Here is a 20,160-nt window from a genome sequence, read left to right on the forward strand (position 1 = left end):
TCTACCTAGCCCAAGACCAAGACCATCAGCACTGTTGTCTTCCTAACTTCTAGCAACCTTAAGTAAATCAAAGGAGGAAGCAGATGGCAGAAAGGTGGGAAGGCCTAAAGGCCCAGCACTAATCATAAAGCCTGATTACAACCCTCAAGAGAACATTCAAGAAGGAAATTTTCTAGTTATATTTCTAGAAACATTTTAAAGGCAGTCCAATTTTACTCTCGAAATTCTCAATAATTAAAACTGATTTGCTGAAAAAATCCAATTCACTTCTTACATTTGCAGTGTTTTAATTAAAAAAACAAACAAACAGACTTACCCTAAACAGTAACCCTGCCAAGCTCTGGGCAAACAAGTCCTTGATTTGTTTATCCTTTGGCTTCTGCAGGACAGCTTCTGTTATCCTGAGCAGTATTTGCAACATCTGTTCCCTGGGCCACCCAAAATAAAAGTTCATGTTATTAATCACACCTCCAAAGCACTTACACGTATAGGTACATGAAATTCTCATAAGAATTCAGCAAAATGGATAATTACACATTATTTAAAAGTATAAAGAAAGCTGGGCGCTAAAGAATCGATGCTTTTGAACTGTGGTGCTGGAGAAGACTCTTGAGAGTCCCCTGGACTGCAAGGAGATTCAACCAGTCCACCCTAAAGGATATCAGTCCTGAATATTCACTGGAAGGACTGATGCTGAAGCTGAAACTCCAATACTCTGACCACTTGATGCAAAGACCCGACTCATTGGAAAAGACCCTGATGCTGAGAAAGGTTAAAGGCAGGAGGAGAAGGGGACGACAGAGGATGAGATGGTTGGATGGCATCACCGACACGATGGACATGAGTCTGAGTAGGCTCCAGGAGTTGGTGATGGACAGGGAAGCCTGGCGTGCTGCAGTCCATGGGGTCGCAAAGAGTTGTACATGACTGAGCGACTGAACTGAACTGAAGTGAATTCAAAAGTATCTGAATGCCAGTTACAGAATGAACACCATACTTTTCAAAATAAACTACTTTAAGTCACCATGGTTCAATAAGTATGCCTCCTATGCCCAAATCAATAGATAGGACCACAAGGGTCTCACCCCAGCCTGACTCCCTCCCCTTGGAAAAATGGGGGTGAGGCTGTTTCTCCAGCTATATCGGCCCTCGAAGGCACTCAGCGGAGAGCTGTGCTTAGGTGAACTTACGCAGCACTCTTACATTTTCACATCCATGATTTTACCTAACCTGAGAGGTCTGCCTATCTCTCATTGTGACGGAAAATAATGTGGACTTTCCAGGGAGGGCTGCAGCCGGCTGTGTCAGGTGGCCAAGCCCCACAGCACACCCACAGGTAGGAAGGAGGGTTGGGAAAGGTCACCCCTGGGTGCTCAGGCCGTGGAGCTTTCTGCCTGGAAGACTGCGACTGTGCACAGCACTGCCCACCTCTACCGCTGAAGACTGTGGTCACCACACCTCCATCACAGCACTCCACGCAGAAGGGGGTTTTCTGTGAAAGGCCTTTAAAGAGTACAAAACACTAGGGACAGGAAATAACACCTCCCATTGTGATTGCTGTTGTTGTTCAGTTGCTAAGTCATGTCTTCCTGATCCCACGGACTGCGGCATGCCAGGCTTCCCAAGATAGAACTCTGCATAGGCAGCGGTCTTCAGGGAAGAAAGCCCATGCATTTCCTTTCCATATCATGCAGTCATTTATCCTGGCCCTCTGTTGCTGTTCAGTCACTCAGTTGTATCTTCATGACACCATGGACTGTAGCACACCAGGCTTCCCAGTCCTTCACCAACTCCCGGAGCTTGCTCAAACTCATGTCCATCGAGTCAGTGATGCCATCCAACCATCTCATCCTCTGTCGTCCCCTTCTCCTCCTGCCCTCAATCTTCCCCAGCATCAGGGCCTTTTCCAACAATTCAATTCTTCACAGCAGGTGCCAAAGTATTGGAGCTTCAGCATCAGTCCTTCCAATGAATATTCAGGACTGATATCCTTTAGATGGACTGGTTTGATCTCCTTGCAGTCCAAGGGACTCTCAAGAGTCTTCTCCAGCACCACAGTTCAAAAGCATCAATTCTTTGGCTCTCAGCTTTCTTTGTGGTCCAACTCTGTGATACGGTGACAAATTCTTTCGCACAGCCAGAGGACGTTTTTCTCTTATAGCTGTGTTTCCCCAGGTGCCGTGGAAACAGAGAGCAGGTTATCGTCTGCATAAGGGAGAGAAATCACCAGGTCCCTTTAACTACTTGTTCAAGGTCTTGTGCATGAATCATTTGTTTATCCTTGGAACTTTCTCCTCATCCGTGATAAAACCAAGAATCGGTCCAGGTCAGATAATGAGATCTCAAATCTCGGTTCCTTTAGACCGCTCTCACATTTCTGCATGTCGAAACAGTGTTTTCTCTGAACACCGTGCTGGATCCCACTCAGCTACTCTAGAGTCTCCTGCCCTCCTGTGGGTGACCCTGTCTGACTCCCATCCCAGTCTCTGTAGGCACCCATTTCCCTTCTGCTCTACTGAGCCTGCCCACTTGGTCCCAGTCCAGGGACCTTGCAGGCTCAGGAGAAGAGCTCTGGGGTCAGGGGGGCCTATGCACACACTCCTGGAGCAGCTGGCGTCTTTGATGAGGACGAGGGAAGAAATGCTGCAGGGCTGGGGACAGCCTGTGACCCACCCTGTCCAGGGTCCCCAGGGCCCAGTCACAGCTGGAGCGCTGCACCCAGGGTCAGCTCTGCCTGTGTGCCTTCTGTGATGCTCAAGAGAAAGAAAAAGAGCCCCTTACACACCATCCAGAAAACTGAAAATAAGAAACATAGTAACTTTCCAATGAAACCCCAGTCCCAGTCACTGCTATCAAAAACAGTCCTGACGGAGGCTTAGACTGACACGGACACGGACACGGGGACAGGTTTAACCTCTGAACCTAAGAAAACTTGGGAACCACAACATTCCCACACAGAGTCTTCTGGAAGAGAATGTGGGTGCAAAATGACCTCTGGTTTGGCAAATTCTTTGCTCACAGCTCTGACTTCCGCTTGCTCCTCTGTGTTTTGTGAAACACTGGCAGAGGTGGGCTGGGGGTGGGGGGCGCGGGTGGGCAGCTCTTCCTGTCTTCGTTTCCTACTTCTTCCTCATCTCTTCACACACCTGCCCGGCCCCACACAAGCTGTCCCCTCTTTCGGAGTCACTTCCCAGCACCTCCCAGGCTACAGCCTGGTCTGGGCCACAGAGGCTGGGCTCCACGCGCTATCTCTCCTTCCCGTGGCAGACACATACATCGGGTGGTGTCACATTCTCGCACACAGGCGGAGGTGGCAGGGGCCTCCCTGCAGCCCGAGGGCCCTGGGCACCGGCTGCCCCCTCCCACTTGCCCACTGCCCAGCATCTGCCTCACCACACTGGCTGCCGTCTCATCCTGCCCGGGATCCACCAAGCCTGTGACCTGCAATTCCTCCCCGTGGGGATGTTCTTCCTTCCCAGCGCCACTCAGAGAGGCCTCCACGCTGCCCACCCCAGCTCCACTGCTGGACCCGCCTAACCTGGCCCCTGGGTTCCTCACATCTCTCAGGCCCATGAGGACCGAGGCCTCTCAAGGGGCAGGGACCTGGTCTGTTGAGTTCACCCTCCATCCTCAGAGGAGAAAGCACCCAAGTTATTTACTGGATGAAAGAATGGTGGGAGGGAATTCAGGGCTTATCTGGTGCTTCAACACACAGGAGGGTCTGCAGCTGGGGGAACCGATCACATCCCAGGCTATACTCTGTGAACTTTTTCTTAGTATTTTCATCTATACCAATGTTTTGACTTTTTAAAATACTTTTATCTGGAAATCGTTGAATTATTAAAGAAACAGAGAGTTAAAAAAATAAAAAGAAACAGAGAGTTGTTTCACTTTATTTCCTACACCCTCAAAAAGACGGTCAAAAATACCAAAATATTACTGATACACTGGTACACAGAACTCATAAGAGTTTTCAAAGGAGAGAAAAGCATCAAAAACACTTGATACAGTTGGTCGAAGGGGCAGGCATTTGAGCTGAAAGCTGTCAGCATCGCTCATAATTTCATCACTGACACAGCTGTGAACTCTTGTTAAAATCGCCTTGCTCACCCCTATAATGTTTTAACGATGGCTTCTCGGTTTAAAAGTTTAAAAGTCTAGGAAAGATGAGCCCAGAAGGTACAGCTTTGAATGATCCTTTTTTGACACTGGGGTTTCCTGAATTTGTGAACGTTCTGCCCAGTTGGCTTCCTCCCCTGAGAAAGAGAAGGGCTGGATCTGATACCCTGGAGGTCCTGCCGGCTCAGTCCTGCCGCATCCCTGTGGTTTCCCCAGACAGACCCTCCCATGGCTCCCTGAGCACCGGCTCCATCATCCAGACCACAGGCCGGTAATCGGGACCCCGAGCACTTCTGGGGGAGCAGGTGCCCCCTAGGGGTCTGACGGATTGGGAGGATGCTGAATGCGGCCAGGCAGGCGGCAGGGGGGCACTGCCTGGGCGGGAGAGTTGCAAGGACTGGACTGAAGAAGCAGAAGTATTACTACGAGCTACCCTCCTCACACAGGAGGGAAGAGGAAGGGGTGATGGGCTCCAAGGCTATTGTCTGAGCTGAGAACCCCAGGAGCACCCCATGGGCTGGAGGGATGCACAGACACCCCTCATAGGAAACTCTCATGCACTGCTTACCTCTGGGGTATCATCAACACAAAGACACCAAACAAAAAACCAGCCAGCAGGAAGAAAACATTTCACATGAGCGTATTTCACGATGCCACTGCATTTGAGTGCACTCTGATAATGTATCACTTAAATCCATCATTTCTCCAAAATGAATTTAAAACTTCAACTTTACAGCAATAAAATCAGCTTAAAAGTGTTTTGGAGCAATTAGCCAACCCTCCTGGGATTATGGATTATGATATTATCAACAAGTTACTGCTTTTGTAGGAAACTTGCTTGATGACAGTTAAGAATCTGCTATTTCATCATAGGACAGCTTACTCTTAATTTGAGAATTTTTTTTTTATTTAAAAAACCAATAATGAAAACAAATGAACTATCAAAGTACTGGATACTTACCTTCATATTTCACCAAAATGTTACAAAAGACTGATTACTATCTCATGGTTCTCTTTGTAAAGCTATTTAATAAGTGGAGGCTTTCACATTTTTAATTATTGCATTGAAAACAGAAACATCTGTTTTACGATATTAATTCATTGAAAATACACTCACCAGGTCTTTTTATTCATTGTCAGCTCCATTATCATGCGCCTAAAAATAATCAGAACAGCTTTGCAGGCATCAACTTGCTCCTTCAAGAGCATGGGAACCTCCACACATGGCTCCAGCAAAAAGACGTTTGCAGCATTTGTCAGAAATACCTTAAAACCAACAAGTGTCATGTGAGGAAACACAAGTAGACAGATTTTGGTGTGTGTGTGCTCAGTAGTGCCTGATTCTTGCAACTCCATGGACTATAACCCCCCAGGCTCCTCTGTCCATGGGATTTCCCAGGCAGAATACTGGCGTGGGTTGCCACTTCTTTCTCTAGGGGATCTTCCTGACCCAAGGATCAAACTCACGTCTCCTGTATCTCTGCACTGGCAGGTGGATGGATTCTTTACCACTGTGCCACCCGGAAAGCCTCAGTTCACCCCTTAGAACACACAGTTCACCCCTTAGAATGGACTTAATACTGACATCTGGAAGACCTTGTCCAGAAAAATAACTGCTATCACTTAGGGCTCCCAGGTGGTGAGATTAAAAATGTATCATGATCTTCTAGGAAGAATCACAATATAAGCACTATAACAGTTGATAACAGATGGTAACAGCCAATTGTGAAGAATTTACTAGCCTTCACATAAGAAAAAAGAAAGCAAAGAACCTTTAGACTTACAAACTATAGCAGTCTGAGTGACAATATTTTTTTTTTTTTAAAGTGTGCCATAGATGGTATATTGCAATACGTATCTTTTATAATTCATGTATTTGGCTTCTTGATTGAATTTTAAACCTTTGCAAATTCCAAAGTGAGAAGTCTTCATATATTATACTTCTTTAATTTCACTTTTTAAAAAAAACATCAAAAATGCAAGCTAGGGACTTCCATGGCAGTCCACTAGTTAAGACTTCACTTTCTAATGCAGGGGGTGTGGGATCAATCCCTGGTTGGGGAGCTAAAATCCCACATGCCTTGAGGTAAAAAAACTGAAACATTAAAAAAAGAGAGGCAATATTATAACAAATTCAGTAAAGACTTTTTTTAAAAAATGGTCCACATTAAAAAATGCCAGCTCCTTGAGTATTTATTACCATGTTAGCATCAGTTAGGGAAAAAAATAAATCAACAAAACTAATATATCCAAATTGTACTTGTCAAAAGCAACTATAAAACAGTCTCTTCTTATCAAACTTCCAATTGGCTGCTTTTTCCTAATTAACCAAGTCAAGGACCAAGGTACTTGATGAAATGAGAACAAAAACAGCTGTTTAAACCCCAACTGAAAAAAATTTTCAAGTTGAAATATTTTTCCTGGTTCATATAAATAGATGTCACTTCTTCTAGAAAAGAAACAACTCACCTGAACTGAGGGAAAAAAATAGGCGCTTGCAACCCTATGGGCTGACTGCGGGATGGCTAACCATGGCAACTGGGCAGTGAGCTGGAAGGAAGGGGCAGGATAGGGACTCCTGTGAGCTTCCTCCAGTGGGTGCACAGAGATTGATGGGCTGAGCCAACGTTCTCTGAAGCTATTCAAGCAAAATCATCTTGGTTTTTTAAAAGCTAATTTCAGATTGTTTGCCAAATTTCAATGAAAAAGCAGAAAATCCATCAGTTACAGTAAGTGCTGTATGCTGTGCTTAGTCACTCAGTCGTGTCCAACTCTTTGCAACCCCATGGACTGTAGCTCGCCAGGCTCCTCTGTCCACAGGATTCTCCAGGCAAGAATACTGGAGTGGGTTGCCATGCCCCCCTCCAGGGGATCTTCCCACCCCAGGGATTGAACCCAGGTCTCCTGCATTGCAGACAGATTCTTTACCATCTGAGCCAGCAGAGAAGCCCAAGAATACTGGTGTGGGGAGCTTATCCCTTCTGTGGGGGATCTTCCCGACCCAGGAACTGAACCAGGGTCTACAGCACTGCCGGCAGATTCTTTACCAGCTGAGTTACCAGGGAAGACCCGTAATTACAGTATATGAAACTGCTAATTAACTTGAAAACCAAAAGGATCCCATGACAAGGAATCCTCTCAAGAGACAGATGACAAGCACAGCATCACTGAAAACTGGGTACCATCACGCCACATCCATGCCTACCTTCCCCAGACCCTACGCCTGGCCTTTGCGTGGGAGGCTTAACTGGACAGCTGAATGCGGATATAGAGAGGAGGGTGGGGGGCCAGGGAGCAGGGAAAAGAGAGTGACCCTGTGTTTTCACTTATACTTCTGACAACCTTCAAACTGGATGGGACCTGAGAGATAATGCCCCAATCCCTATTTTTGGGATAAAGTCTCCAAGTCTGGGGAGACTCAGTGATAGGCAAAGTTGCTCTTGCCAGTGTTCCCAAATGGTATTGGTGCTAGTTCATATATTTATTCAGATAAATGTCTAAAAATCACAGCATTAATCCGCATTCTTCATAAACATAGGCAATTTTTAAGATGCATATAACTTATTACATAATCACCAAGCTTGTCTTACAAATTAGAATCCAGGTAACTGCTCAGTTGTGTCCAACTCCTTGTGACCCCATGGACTGTAGCCCGTCAGGCTCCTCTGTCAATGGGACTCTCCAGGCAAGAATACCAGAGTGGGTTGCCATTCCCTTCTCTAAGGTAACTCTCTACTTTTTCATCTCAGTCATTTTTTTTAATCTCAGTCACTGAGTTTAAATCTCAGTCATTTTGCATTCACTGTATAACAACCCCTTTCAGAAAACTGTAATCAGTTCAGATGTCTCCTTTGACTAAAAAAAAAAAAAAAAAAAAAAAACTTTACAAATTGAAGGTGGGTAATCAGGAAGAAAATTAAGGATGAGAATTCAAGGGCTGTTTACTCATCCATAGCTAGGACAATCACCAAGCTTTATAATGACGTTACCCCCAATAAACAAAACCTTCAAACTGACTCCGCTGGGGGCCCTTCCATCTGTGGCCGGCGTGTACCTGCAGCGTTGCCTGGGCCCCGGCCTTCACGTTCTTATTCTCCTCTTCCGTCACACACCCTCTGCTCATGGCACTGGTGAAGGAGTAAGACCGTCCCCAACTGGAAGACCGCTTGTGGCCAGAACCTTCAGAAGAGGTCTTTGGAGGACAACAGTCAGTCAGCAGAGTGAGAAAAGGACAGGTCACGTATTTAATTCCTTACATTCATAAGAATTCATGAGATTACAGGTTTTACATGCATGCCTCTATTCCACTGCGTTCACCATTGTACATCCATCATCTAAAATAGCACTGAGTGCTCAGTATGTGCTAAAGAAATAGATACTGTTTGTCCAGTGACTGAATGAACCTGACTGTTGATTTGCTTTGACCTCATGACTAGTTGTGAAAATCATTTCACCAATATTGAAAAAAAATCAAATTGTGGAATTAATATAGATGTTGAAAAGTGATATACCTTTGGTTATAAGTATTTTTTTAATGCTTGGTGTTAATTGCCATGGCAACATTCACTTTTAGAAATAATTATCAGACTAGATGTCAAAATAGCATGCCAGAAATCTATGTACAACCTAAGTTTCTTCTGTGCATCAAGCAGAGGCCCACTCTATCATTTTGGGTTTATCCCATCTGTATCTTTATCTAACGTGGAGTGAAAGGTCCACCTTGCCAGCACCCCCATCCAAGGACACCACCTAGCCCTGCAACAAGGCTCCCAGGGGAGACTGAACATTGGGTTCATCCTTTCAAGTCTGTCACATTGAGCTGCTGCTGATATGGACTGCCGTACAAGGAAAGTCTCCAAAACGTTCTAAATTTAGTTTAACAAATGCGTGCATGCGTGCTTAGTCACTTCAGTTGTGTCTGATTCTTTGCAACCCCATGGACTGTAACCCTCCAGGCTCCTCTGTCCATGGGATTCACCAGGCAAGAATACTGGAGTGGGTTGCCATGCCCTCCTCCAGGGGATCTCCCCAACCCAGGGATTGAACCCGCGTTTCTTATGCTTCCTCCAGTGGCAGGTAGGTGCTTTATCACTAGCACCATTTGGGAAGCCCAGTTTAGTGAATACTATTTATTTAAGCATATCAACAGTAAGGCAGTGATGCTTTTAGTCTTCAATAGAGACATGCAAAGCATACTGACTTCTTCAAAGATTCTTCTGCGATAATGAAGGAAGAAGCTGCCATGCACACGTGGCCGAGCCTGAGGTTAGGAGGTGGTGGAGGACCCTGGAGACAGCACGGAGGCAGCCTCCCTGAGAGCATCAGAGTTGACAACAAAGGAACAGTCTGCCTGTGTCATACTGACTATGGCCCCTGACTGAGCAGGAAGATTTTGCTAAAATAAGATGCTGCCAACTCAGACAAGTGATGAAAGATTACCTGCTTGTTATCAGTCTCTGAAAATCCTAATTTTTCAGCATCTTCTTGGGCAGCTTCTTTTATGTCTGGTTCCTCCATGAAGACAGGTTTGTCCTGCAGGATCCACTTTCTGTACACTTGAACTACTTTTCTGGTTACGGCTATGTCACACGAAGGCAACAAAAATGCCTAAAATGATAACAGAAACTCCCTTTAACACAAGTTTGGGTCACCAATGAGTCCAACAGACATTTCCATGGGCTATCACCAATTTCAGACTTTCTTTTGAAACAGACTACACAGGGCCACATGTTTTTGTGCACAGGAAACTGGCGGGGGGAAACAGACAATTGTATAACTGGGCCAGAAAACAAAGTGCAATGTTAAAATAACGTCTATATTCTGAACAATTATTGCATAAAATAACCAAAATGCATACCAATGAATCAGCAACAGATGACGCAATAATACACATAATAGTATAGCCAGTTGTCATGTCTCTTCACGAGTTCATGTTCAATGACATCATGTTGGTGACTTGAATTGGCCACAGTGGGAGCAGTGACACCACAAAAGTTGGCAAATTTAACTTTAACCAGGGCTTTTCTTTTCTTTGTGTTTTTTTTGGGGGGGGGGGCTTTCTCTTTCCTTTCTCTTTCTCCCTTTTCCTTCCTTCCTTCCTTCCTTCCTCTCTCCCTCCCTTCCTTTTTTGAGAGTCAGTTGTCCAACTGGCTGGTTGCAGCACTGTACATACTTTTGCAAACTTTTCCTTCTGGCTGCATGGCAAAGCTTGTGGGATTTGATTTCCCCAACCAGGGACTGAACCCATGTCCCCTACAGTGGAAGCGTGGAGTCCTGACCACTGGATCGCCAGCGAATTCCCTCTGTGAACTTAACAACATTAAAGAATCCCCTTACACATTTGCATATAAGAATCCTGATTTTAATGTGATCAGAATCCAAATGTAGACAACTGTGTAACTAAAATTCAATATCAAGGTATACAATGTTACCTTTCTCCCAGAAAGCAAGTATTAATATAAATTCTTTCTGGAGGAAAACAAAATTATAGATCTCAGTACCACCAAAATTATTCACACGGTCTAGTTAATATGAAACGCAGCATATTAATTAAAAAGTCAGAAGTATGCAAAAAGAAGTAAACATTAGCCAAACCATAACAAAAATAAATAATAATTTAAACATATAGGAGAGCTAAAGCATCAGAAAAAGATCCACGTGAGATTGAAAAGTAAAATAAGCAAAATTAAAGATCCAGTGTAAATGGCTGACAATAGGCTGGATATGGCTGAAGAGAAAGCTGGAAGAAAAATCAGATGAAAACATCCAGAAGGAAGCACACTGAGACAGGAAGCACAGTGGTTCCACGGTAAGATGTAAGGCAGGAGACGTGAGGAAAAGGTTATCCTTTCCATCCCGGAGATGCAGAAAGAAAGAGTTAGTAAAAAGTGGCAGAAACAATATTTGAAGAAAGAATTACTAAGAATTTTGCCAAAACTGATAAAACGTATCAATTCACAAATTCAAGAATCACAAAGAAACACAAGCAGGATACTTTCAAAGTATATTACACTAAGACTGCTGAGAACCAAAGACAACCTGAAAATCTTAAAAGGAGCCAGAGGGGAAAAGACACATTTCCGCCAAAAGAATAACCACATGACTTGACATAACTTCTCAAAGAAACAATGAAAGCCAAGAGACAATGGAACAAAATATTCAATGGGCAGAAAGAAAACACCTGCCAAAGTAGAATTTGACATCCACAAAAATGTACTTCAGAAATAAAAGCAAAATATTTTCAGGTAAGAGTCACCCAGCTCGCAGTGGTCCTCATGGGTATCTGTTCCACATCACGTGTCTGGACATCTAACCTGCCCCTTGCACTGTTCTGTTACACACACACACACACACACACACACACACACACTAACTCCATACTGAGAATGTGCACTTCTTGAATGAATGTATTTTTTAAACTTTAATAGTTTAAAATAGTTTAGGCTTAGTCTCTCAATAATTTAAAATTGAAAAAGGAATTATTATGAAAGAAGTCACATTTTGTCTTGTGTAAAAAAAAAAAAAAATTCATCACTGACCAAGAGAGGGCAACAGAATACAAAGTGAAAATCCAGGCCCCTTTTCCCAAATGTCTCTATGTCAGTATTTTAACAAACCATAATAACCATATTTGAAATTTCACATAGAAGTTTCCAAGTTAAATTTAAGAACAACTATAAAATGTAAATGTTTTTAAGTTTCATAGCACAAAGATGTCTCATTACTTTAGTCATAAGTAGTCTGCAGCTAACCTCAATGACTCAAGCTACTTCAAAAGTGAATTTAGATTGAATTTGGGATTTGGATTAAATTGAGAACTTAGAACACACTATTTCCAGGAGTGGAATGCCAATAATGGATGTGGATGAAGCTATGGGTATAATAAATAAGTAAATACACAATACAGGTAAAACCACATCAATTTAGCACTTATCTCTAGTGCAATATTTAAAGGCTTTGTCAATGATATCTGGTGTTAAGTATTTGCACCCAAGGGTTTCAAACATTGCTATAGATCATGATCAGCTGTGGAACTATGATACACAACCTAAATCCCGTCTGCTGCTTGATTTTTGTGAATAAGGTTTTACAGGAACACGGGCGTGCTCCTGTACGGGCTTGGTCCGTGCTGTCCCTGGTTGCTCTCTCAGTACAAAGCAGAGCTTCTGTGAAAACAAAACCGAAGATGCTTACTATTTGATCCTTAACTCTATTAAAATGTGCTGACCGCTGCTCTCAATCTTAGGCCTTCTGGGACTGACCACATCAATTCAGCTTTCCCCAAAGGTCTGTTATTTCAACATCTTGACCTCTGCTCCCTTCTTTCCTCTTAATCCCCTCCCTAGTCTCCTTTTTCCTCTTAGGCCATAAATACTCTTATCAGAGGTGCTGCAAGAGGCCTTTGCAGGCAAAGTCCAACTGTCTGCAGGAGCTTGCAGACTGAGTGCCTTCAGCCACGCAACAATTCTCGTATGCTCACATGCTGCCGGGGATTCAGAAGCAGTTATCCCCCTGCCTCCCTCTGGGCTTAAAATTTGCTATGGAAACACAGGGTATTTGAGGGGGTGATTTTGTTCAAATATAGAATTGTCCCACCCCATGTAGGAATTTTCCAAAATCAAATCATAAAAACAACACTGTTGTTGTTCGGTCGTGTCTAACTCTTTGGGATCCCATGGACTGTAGCACGCCAGGCCTCCCTGTCCTTCACTATCTCCCACAGTTTGCTCGAACTCATGTCCATCGAGTTGATGATACCATCCAGCCATCTCATCCTCTGTCATCCCCTTCTCCTCCCGCCTTCAATCTTTCCCAGCAACAGGGTCTTTTCCAGTGAGCTGGCTCTTCCCATCAGGTGGCCAAAGTATTGGAGCTTCAGGATCAGTCCTTCCAATGAATATTCAGGACTGACATCCTTTAGGATTGACTGGTTTGATCTCTTTGCAGTCCAAGGGACTCTCGAGTCTTCTCCAGCACCACAATTCGAAAGCATCAATTCTTCATCACTCAGCCTTCTTTATGATCCAACTCTCACATCAGTACATGACTACTGGAGAAATCATAGCTTCGACTATACAGACCTTTGTTGGCAAAGTGATGTCTCTGCTTCTTAATATGTGATCTAGGTTTTTCATAGCTTTTCCTCCAAGGAGCAAGCATCTTTTAATTTCGTAACTACAGTCACCAACTGTAGTGATTTTGGAGCCCAAAATAATAGCCTGTCACTGTTTCCATTGTTTCCCCATCTATTTGCCATGAAGTGATGGGACTGGATCCCAGGATCTTAGTTTTTTGAATGTGGAGCTTTAAGCCAGCTTTTCCACTCTTCTCTTTCACCTTCATCAAGAAGCTCTTTAGTTCCATTTCACTTTCTGCCATTAGGGTGGTGTCATCTGCATATCTGAGGTTATTGATATTTCTCCCAGAAATCTTGAAAACATCATTAAAAATGACCAAAATGTTCAAATGCCAACCCTCCATGTGAGACCTTAAAAGTGGGATGAAAGAAATCATTATGGAGTTCTGTAACTGAGCCCAACTTGTCAGTTGTATTCCTTGGAGTATTATGAGTAACAGAACAAAGACAGAAACCTCTTGAGCTTTGTGACCTACCCCTGCACACCACCCCCCACCCCCCCCACACACACACAAATGCACACACACGCGCGCGCGCACGCTCTCACCTGGCGGAACACCTCGTTCACGAAGTTGACATAGCCGCGGGTGGACAGCAGGATGCGCTGGACCATGTCATACACCGCGCGGTGCTCCTCCTCAATGCCGCACAGGCTGCAACTGCTGAGCCGGCGCTCGGACAGGGTGCTCCCATCCGCGTGGCCTCGGTCCTGCTCCGCCACGCCGCCAGCGTCTGGCTCCGGCGCCCGCTCCGGCACTGCAGTGCCTCCCCCGACGGTCTGCAAGAAAGGGCCCCCCTCCTGAGCGATCCTCCAAGACACCGGGCCAGGCTGAAGACTCGCCTTGTTTTCGGGGAGCTCCGGGTATGGTGCGCTCATTTCCCCCAGAATTAAAGATCTCCTCCAAACACAACATATGTGAAATTTTGCTTCATTTTAGTAAATTACACTATTATTCTTTTGTGTCAAAAATATGTAACCCAAATACCACTAAAATTCTACCAACTGTGAATATTTTTCACAAGAAGTGACAAGAAACAAGTAGTACAAAATTGTTATTTCAGCAGCTACTAAGGACAGTTTAAAAAAAAAGAGGATATTCAAATAGTAATCTCTAGAGAAAATGAATAGACAATTATATTGATAGCAATTTTTCTCCTCATGCCTGGGCTATTAAGCTTGTGTGGTTTATCAAAGGCCCTGTGACACTGTGCAGCAAGCAACTCTGTAGAAATTATTTCATCTTTTTGATGGGTCAATCCATAGAAAATAAAAATTTGCATAGAAAAATAAAACTTTGCTCATTTTTACTGACATACATTATTTTTTTTGACATACATATATTTTTGATCTGTAAAGCATGGTGGCTGGATTAAGTCTAATGTCTCTTATGGATCAATAACCTGTGAGTTTTTGATCAATAACTTTTATTTCCCCTACAGGCTAAAAAACAAAAATAATTACACATCCTTATGTAGCAAATTAAAAACAGCCACAAATTCTCTGACACACCCTCTGCAGAGATGGGAAGGCTGTGTCCCCTTGATCCCCACGGGCTGGGGGGCTGAGTTAGCCAGCAGAGGGGAAGGGTGGAGGGGACCCAGAAGGCTGAGGGCTCCCACTTAGCATCTCGGGGAACATTTGCTCTTGGAGTCTTGAGCGGCCAGAAAAGAAGTACGACTGCCTTGCAAGAGGAGTTATATAGAAAGGGAGGCCAGTGGAGCCCAACCCGCCCCCTGCACCCACCAGAGTAGCAGGCTCTAAAGTCATTCCGGACCCTCTTAACCAACCAGCCACCAGCTGAAGACCACCACCCACTGACTTCAGCTAACGCCACATGAAGCCCCAAAATTGTCCAACCAAATCTCACCCAAATTCCTGAGCCAAAAAGGGAAATAAATAATATGGTGAAAGGGGTGTTTGAAGTCACATGTTTTGAGGTCATTAGATAACAGATTCTATGACAATTAGAGAACTAAAATAATGTACTAAAGAATTACATTCAAAGGCACCAAACTGTTTTTGAAAACTGAGCTCCGTGATCCAAATAGAACCTAATGATATCACAGATGAATTTCCCATCATACCATAAACTGAAAACTACTTCTCTTGAAAAAACAATGCTTTTCCCAGCCTCCTCTAGCCCACACCAGCAAAACGCTGCTTTCCAAAAAAAAAATCTGCATGTTGTTAAGACATTTATAATGATAATAAGTGACGAGAGTGAAAACAAACTAGTAATTTAAGACTATTCGTTCCTTGCCTCTTTCATGAAGAGTAACAGTAAGAGCATGAATAAAAACTAACTACAGACAGAGGTCCATTTTCTGCCCACTACAATGAAGCTGGAATTCTCAGCTATTGTTAGTATTAGTTGATTCCAGTGGTAAATGCAAAGGTGATTTTTGCTTCTTTGGCATAAGATGGAAGGCTTAACCAGTGAAACAAGTATATGGTCCGCTTAGACCAGGCCTGTGCTGCCAAGGTTCAGAAAAATGCATGATACAGGCTTCCACTCAGTCTTTCCCCTCCCCACCCCGGTTTCCTCTCAACCTTCAGTTCATACTGTGAGTTGCTCACCCTCAGGGTAAGACTGGCTGAGGACACCCACAATGCAGGTGTCAAACGAGGATGCAGCTGCCATCCTGCTGGTGAAGACTGATGCCGCTCAATTCCCCATCACAGTTGGCCCAGCTGGCTGAGGGCAGCCCACTCCCGCCTTGGTAGATACAAGAACACAGGGCACCCGTGTGCGGCCGTCAACAGACAGGTGGGTCTGCATGATACATGGACTCCCACAGGCGTGTCGATTTGTGTGATTCATTTTTTTAACTGTTCACCCCATGAGATACAAGTATCGGGAAACTCACAGCCCGTGAATCATCATGGTAGGGCCGGGTCAGAATTCAAGTGGCTCTTTAACAGTGTAACTAAAGAGTTAGCATACAAATAAGTACGATCAACTGTCTCAGCATCTCAAACTTTTTTTTTTCTCACTTCCTCATAAACTTCTTTGGGTTTTAATTAATTAATTAATTTTATTTTTGATTGTGTTGGATCTTTGTTGCTATGCACTGGCTTTCTCTAGCTGCAGTGACCAGGGGCTACTCTTTGTTGTGGTGGGCAGGCTTCTCACTAAGGGTGCTTCTCTTGTTGCAGAGCACAGGCTCTAGGGCCTGTGAGCTTCAACAATTGAGGGCTCAGGAGCTGTGGCTTCTGGACTCTATAGAGCCTGGGCTCAGAAGTAGTGGTGCACAGGCTTAGTTGCTCCGAGGCATGTGGGATCTTCCCAGACCAGGGATCGAACCCATGTCCCTTGCATTGGCAGGCAGATTCCTATCCACCGTACCACCAAAGAAATCCTCCTCTTAATGTCTTAATGTTTAATTAATGTGCTGCTGAAATTTTTAAATTCACTACTCTGCTTTCTCTAATGCAGGTTGAAGCACTTTTATCTCACACTAACATGATACACCAAAGAATAAATCATAGTTCACTGGAAACACTTCTGGCCAAGGTGACACAGCAAGACGTTCAGATTTGAAAGGGGGATGGGTGGTCACGGCTGCCAGTGTGGCATGGGACTTCCAGGCAACCGTATTCTCTCTCTCCCATGAATGATGCCTGAATGATGCCACCAAACAAGAACACTGGTCAAACCAGATTCTCGTAGGGGTAAGTGAGTTAGTCCCTTCCCTCTCCAGTGAAAAATACTGTCAAGGGTATTAGTTTCAAAAGGAAGTAAATTCACTTTGGGAAAACACACACACACAAAAAAACATCTCACACATGACTTTTAACATAGTAGTAGTGGAAAGTGTGAACCCTATTTGGAAGCAGAATTTAAAATACTGTTTTAAAGGGATTTGATATGAGCAGTATATTCTTTGAAAAGAGGTTCTGGATCAGCTGGCTGAGACAGTGACGGTCACTTTACACATGTAAAATCACCTGAAATTTGAAATTCCAAACAAATATTTTCAGGAGATTAATAGAATTATAGGTGCTTTTATTCCTTCAACTCCATCTCCAGAATTGAATATTCCATTGTATAAACTGCTTTCTCTCCTGCATAATGTAAATGAGGAGTGGAACACAAGGCAGACACACAGGAGAGGAGACGGACACACAGGGGTAAGGCAGAGACGAGGGCACAGGAGACAGGGAGGCTGAATAATGACCACCCTCCCCAAGATGTCCACACCCCAGTTCCTGGAATCCAGGACTGTGCTGCCTTCCATGACAGAGGGGACTGAGCAGATTGAGTAAATTTGGGATGCTGAGAGGGGGAGGGTACCCTGGATTACCTGGGTAGACCCAAGGTAACCACAGGATCCATAAGGAGGCAGGAGGAGCAGACACAGAGAAGATGATGCACAGATGGAAACAGAGGGAGAAATGATGGGATGAGGAGCCACAGGCCAGGGGGACACAGGTAGCTGTGGAGGCCGGACAGGGAAGACACTGACCCTCCCCTAGAGCATCTGACACCCTGACTTCAGCCACTGAGACGGATTTGGGCCCTCTGACTTCCTGAGTTGTAAGACAATGCATTTGTGGAAATTAGCTAGAGTGGCTGCAGTAAACTGACATTAACAGCTGACTGTGAAGTGTATGAGCAGCCTGGATCACAGCAGTGGCCACGTCTGGGCATGGCCACGTGCAGGGCACAGGAGCCGTGGACCTGCATGGTGACTGCTCTGTATCCCTTCCCCCCTCGTGGAACCCCTAGATCTCTGCCTCCACTCCCACCCCACCCTGGTCTGCAGCCGCACCTGCCTCAGGGGGAGCTGACCCGCCCCTAACACCAGGGGAGCCTTCTGCTTCCTGGAAGCTGGTCACCACCACCCCCACCCAGAGCTGTTCACAGCTGCAGACCTGAGTCAATCAGCACCTGGCTCCTTCCTAAGAGCACGCAGGTAACCTAAAGTGTTCCGCTCACACTAAAGGGAAGGGCTCTGTGTCTCTACACGTGAACTAGGAAGGAGGGCCCCAGCCGCTGCTGCTAATGTCAGGGAGGAGCCAGAGGGAAAGGGCGGAGGAGAGAAACAGGGCACATGTGGCCACAGCTATGGCCGCAGCAGCAGCATCTCCAGCTGCTCTTGTAGGAGAGTGGAATATTCTCTTATGGATAACAGCATTTGAGCTCCGGCGCCTTTCCTTCTGTTAGGGTGATAAAACCCTCCTAACAGATTCCAGAGGTCAGAACCTTGTGACACTTTAGCTGCAGAGTAAAAGGAAATGACTCACAAGTGTGAAGAACCAATAGGGAAAAAATTAGAACCTGGAAGTGGTGGTTAATATGCCAGTCGTGCGACTTCTCATAATCCGAATGTGTTTTTTAAGAAGGAGCAACTTATTTTCAATAAGCACAGGTGATAGTTTTCTGAAACTTTGAAACTGGGCGGGGAAGAAAGGTTACATCCTTTCTCTGATAGTGTTTTGAATTGCCTGAACAACCACATTAGACGTCATGAACGAAAAGTTTATCAGAGTATCACTGAATTGCTTACGTTTCCTACAAATTTTTGTCTACTTGCAATTTTCCGATTTTGTCTACCTGATAGGTGAAAAAAGGGCTCTCATAGCTGCTCAGAACTAACTGTGTTTCCCTGACTGCTGGGGAGGTCCAGGGCCACGCTTATTTCCTCTTCTATGACCTGCCTTTCACCTCCTTCGTCCATTTTTCAATCAGCTTGTTTGTCTTCATGTCTTTTCATAGGTGCTCTTCTTACAGTGGAGATATGAATGCTTTAACAACCGTATAACAAGACAAACACTCTCCACAGTCTATTGCTTGGGCCTAGCTTTATGTTATCTTTTGACAAATAAATCTTTTTCCTGTTTTTCAAAACGAAGTCAAACCTCATTTAGTCTTTGGTTTGTAGGTTTCATCTCTACCAAAGGTGGTCTACCATTTCCCAAGTTTATGCATTTCCCCTAGATTTTTTCCTAAGTTCTTGATCACTCTGTTTTTATACTTAGACTTTAAATCAACTTAGGCCTTAAACCAATGTGACTCTGTGCTGATGTACATGATATGAAGTGAGATTTTGAGAAAGGGACAAACAGGTTGCGCTGGCTCCCAGGGCTGTAGATTAGATTAGGTATTCAGTGCTAATCTCAGTGTCATTCCTTTGACAGAGCTGCCATTTCTGTTTGGAAGTCTGTATCATTTTCCCTTTAACCCCTGAAGGTCAAATGTCTGTTTAGTTTGGTGTGTTTTGCTAATTCTTCCTGGGGCTCACAGGCCCTTTCAGTTTAAAGCATGACTTTTTTTTTAGCTCAGGTAAGCTTTCCTTACTCTTGGTTTAATTGTTATGTCCTGTTCTTTTTTCCTTCTGCCCTCACAATGTCTGCAAAGTAGGTCTGCACCTATGGTCTTATCTATTAATATTAGTTTCGGAGTTCCAGCTCTGATTTTTTTTTTAAATCAGTGTTGTGTGACAGTGCTTCAGAAAATCCATTTTGTTTGGATTTAGCAGTGACTATTACCATTTTGAGTTTACGTACTAAATTTGTAAATTCAGAAATTAAAGTTTTTTTTTTTTCACTTTTAGCGAGTCTTTTGTTGTTCTTATTATGGACCCTGTGCTCTGGACCCGCTGGGTGCTCCACCAAGAGAGGACTGAGGACCCCTCGGCAAGGGCAGGAGCGGTGTGCCCTCCAGCCCGGGGCCCCGACATCACCCGTCTGGGGACTGCAAAGCATCAGCCAGCCTGCACTGAGTGGATCACACTTCCTGGCCCTGTCCTTGGAGCCAATAAATCAGAGCACACGAAACTGTGACTCCTCCAAGCAGCGGCCACTCTGACTTTACAAGGTGTCCCACGCTGCCTGCACAAAAGCCCAAAACACGAGAACTGCCAGGAAAGCCCCATGCGTCCAACCAAGGCCAGGGAGACAG

General features: G+C 44.6%; 1 protein-coding gene across 4 annotated transcripts in view; it reads right to left on the minus strand.

Moving 5' to 3' along the window:
* RALGAPA2 (Ral GTPase activating protein catalytic subunit alpha 2) overlaps positions 1-20,160 on the minus strand; it is a 269,834-nt gene that overhangs the window by 184,547 nt on the left and 65,127 nt on the right. For all 4 annotated transcript variants that reach the window (XM_070472230.1, XM_070472229.1, XM_020878409.2 and 1 more), the window contains exons 10-14: positions 13,803-14,033; positions 9,559-9,726; positions 8,174-8,311; positions 5,237-5,385; positions 317-428 (exon numbers count right to left, since the gene is read on the minus strand). In XM_070472230.1, coding sequence (XP_070328331.1) covers positions 317-428; positions 5,237-5,385; positions 8,174-8,311; positions 9,559-9,726; positions 13,803-14,033 — 798 coding nt within the window. The remainder of the gene's footprint in view (positions 1-316; positions 429-5,236; positions 5,386-8,173; positions 8,312-9,558; positions 9,727-13,802; positions 14,034-20,160) is intronic.

This window comes from Odocoileus virginianus, chromosome 9 (genome assembly GCF_023699985.2).
Source record: "Odocoileus virginianus isolate 20LAN1187 ecotype Illinois chromosome 9, Ovbor_1.2, whole genome shotgun sequence".
In the NCBI taxonomy this organism is placed as follows: domain Eukaryota; kingdom Metazoa; phylum Chordata; class Mammalia; order Artiodactyla; family Cervidae; genus Odocoileus; species Odocoileus virginianus.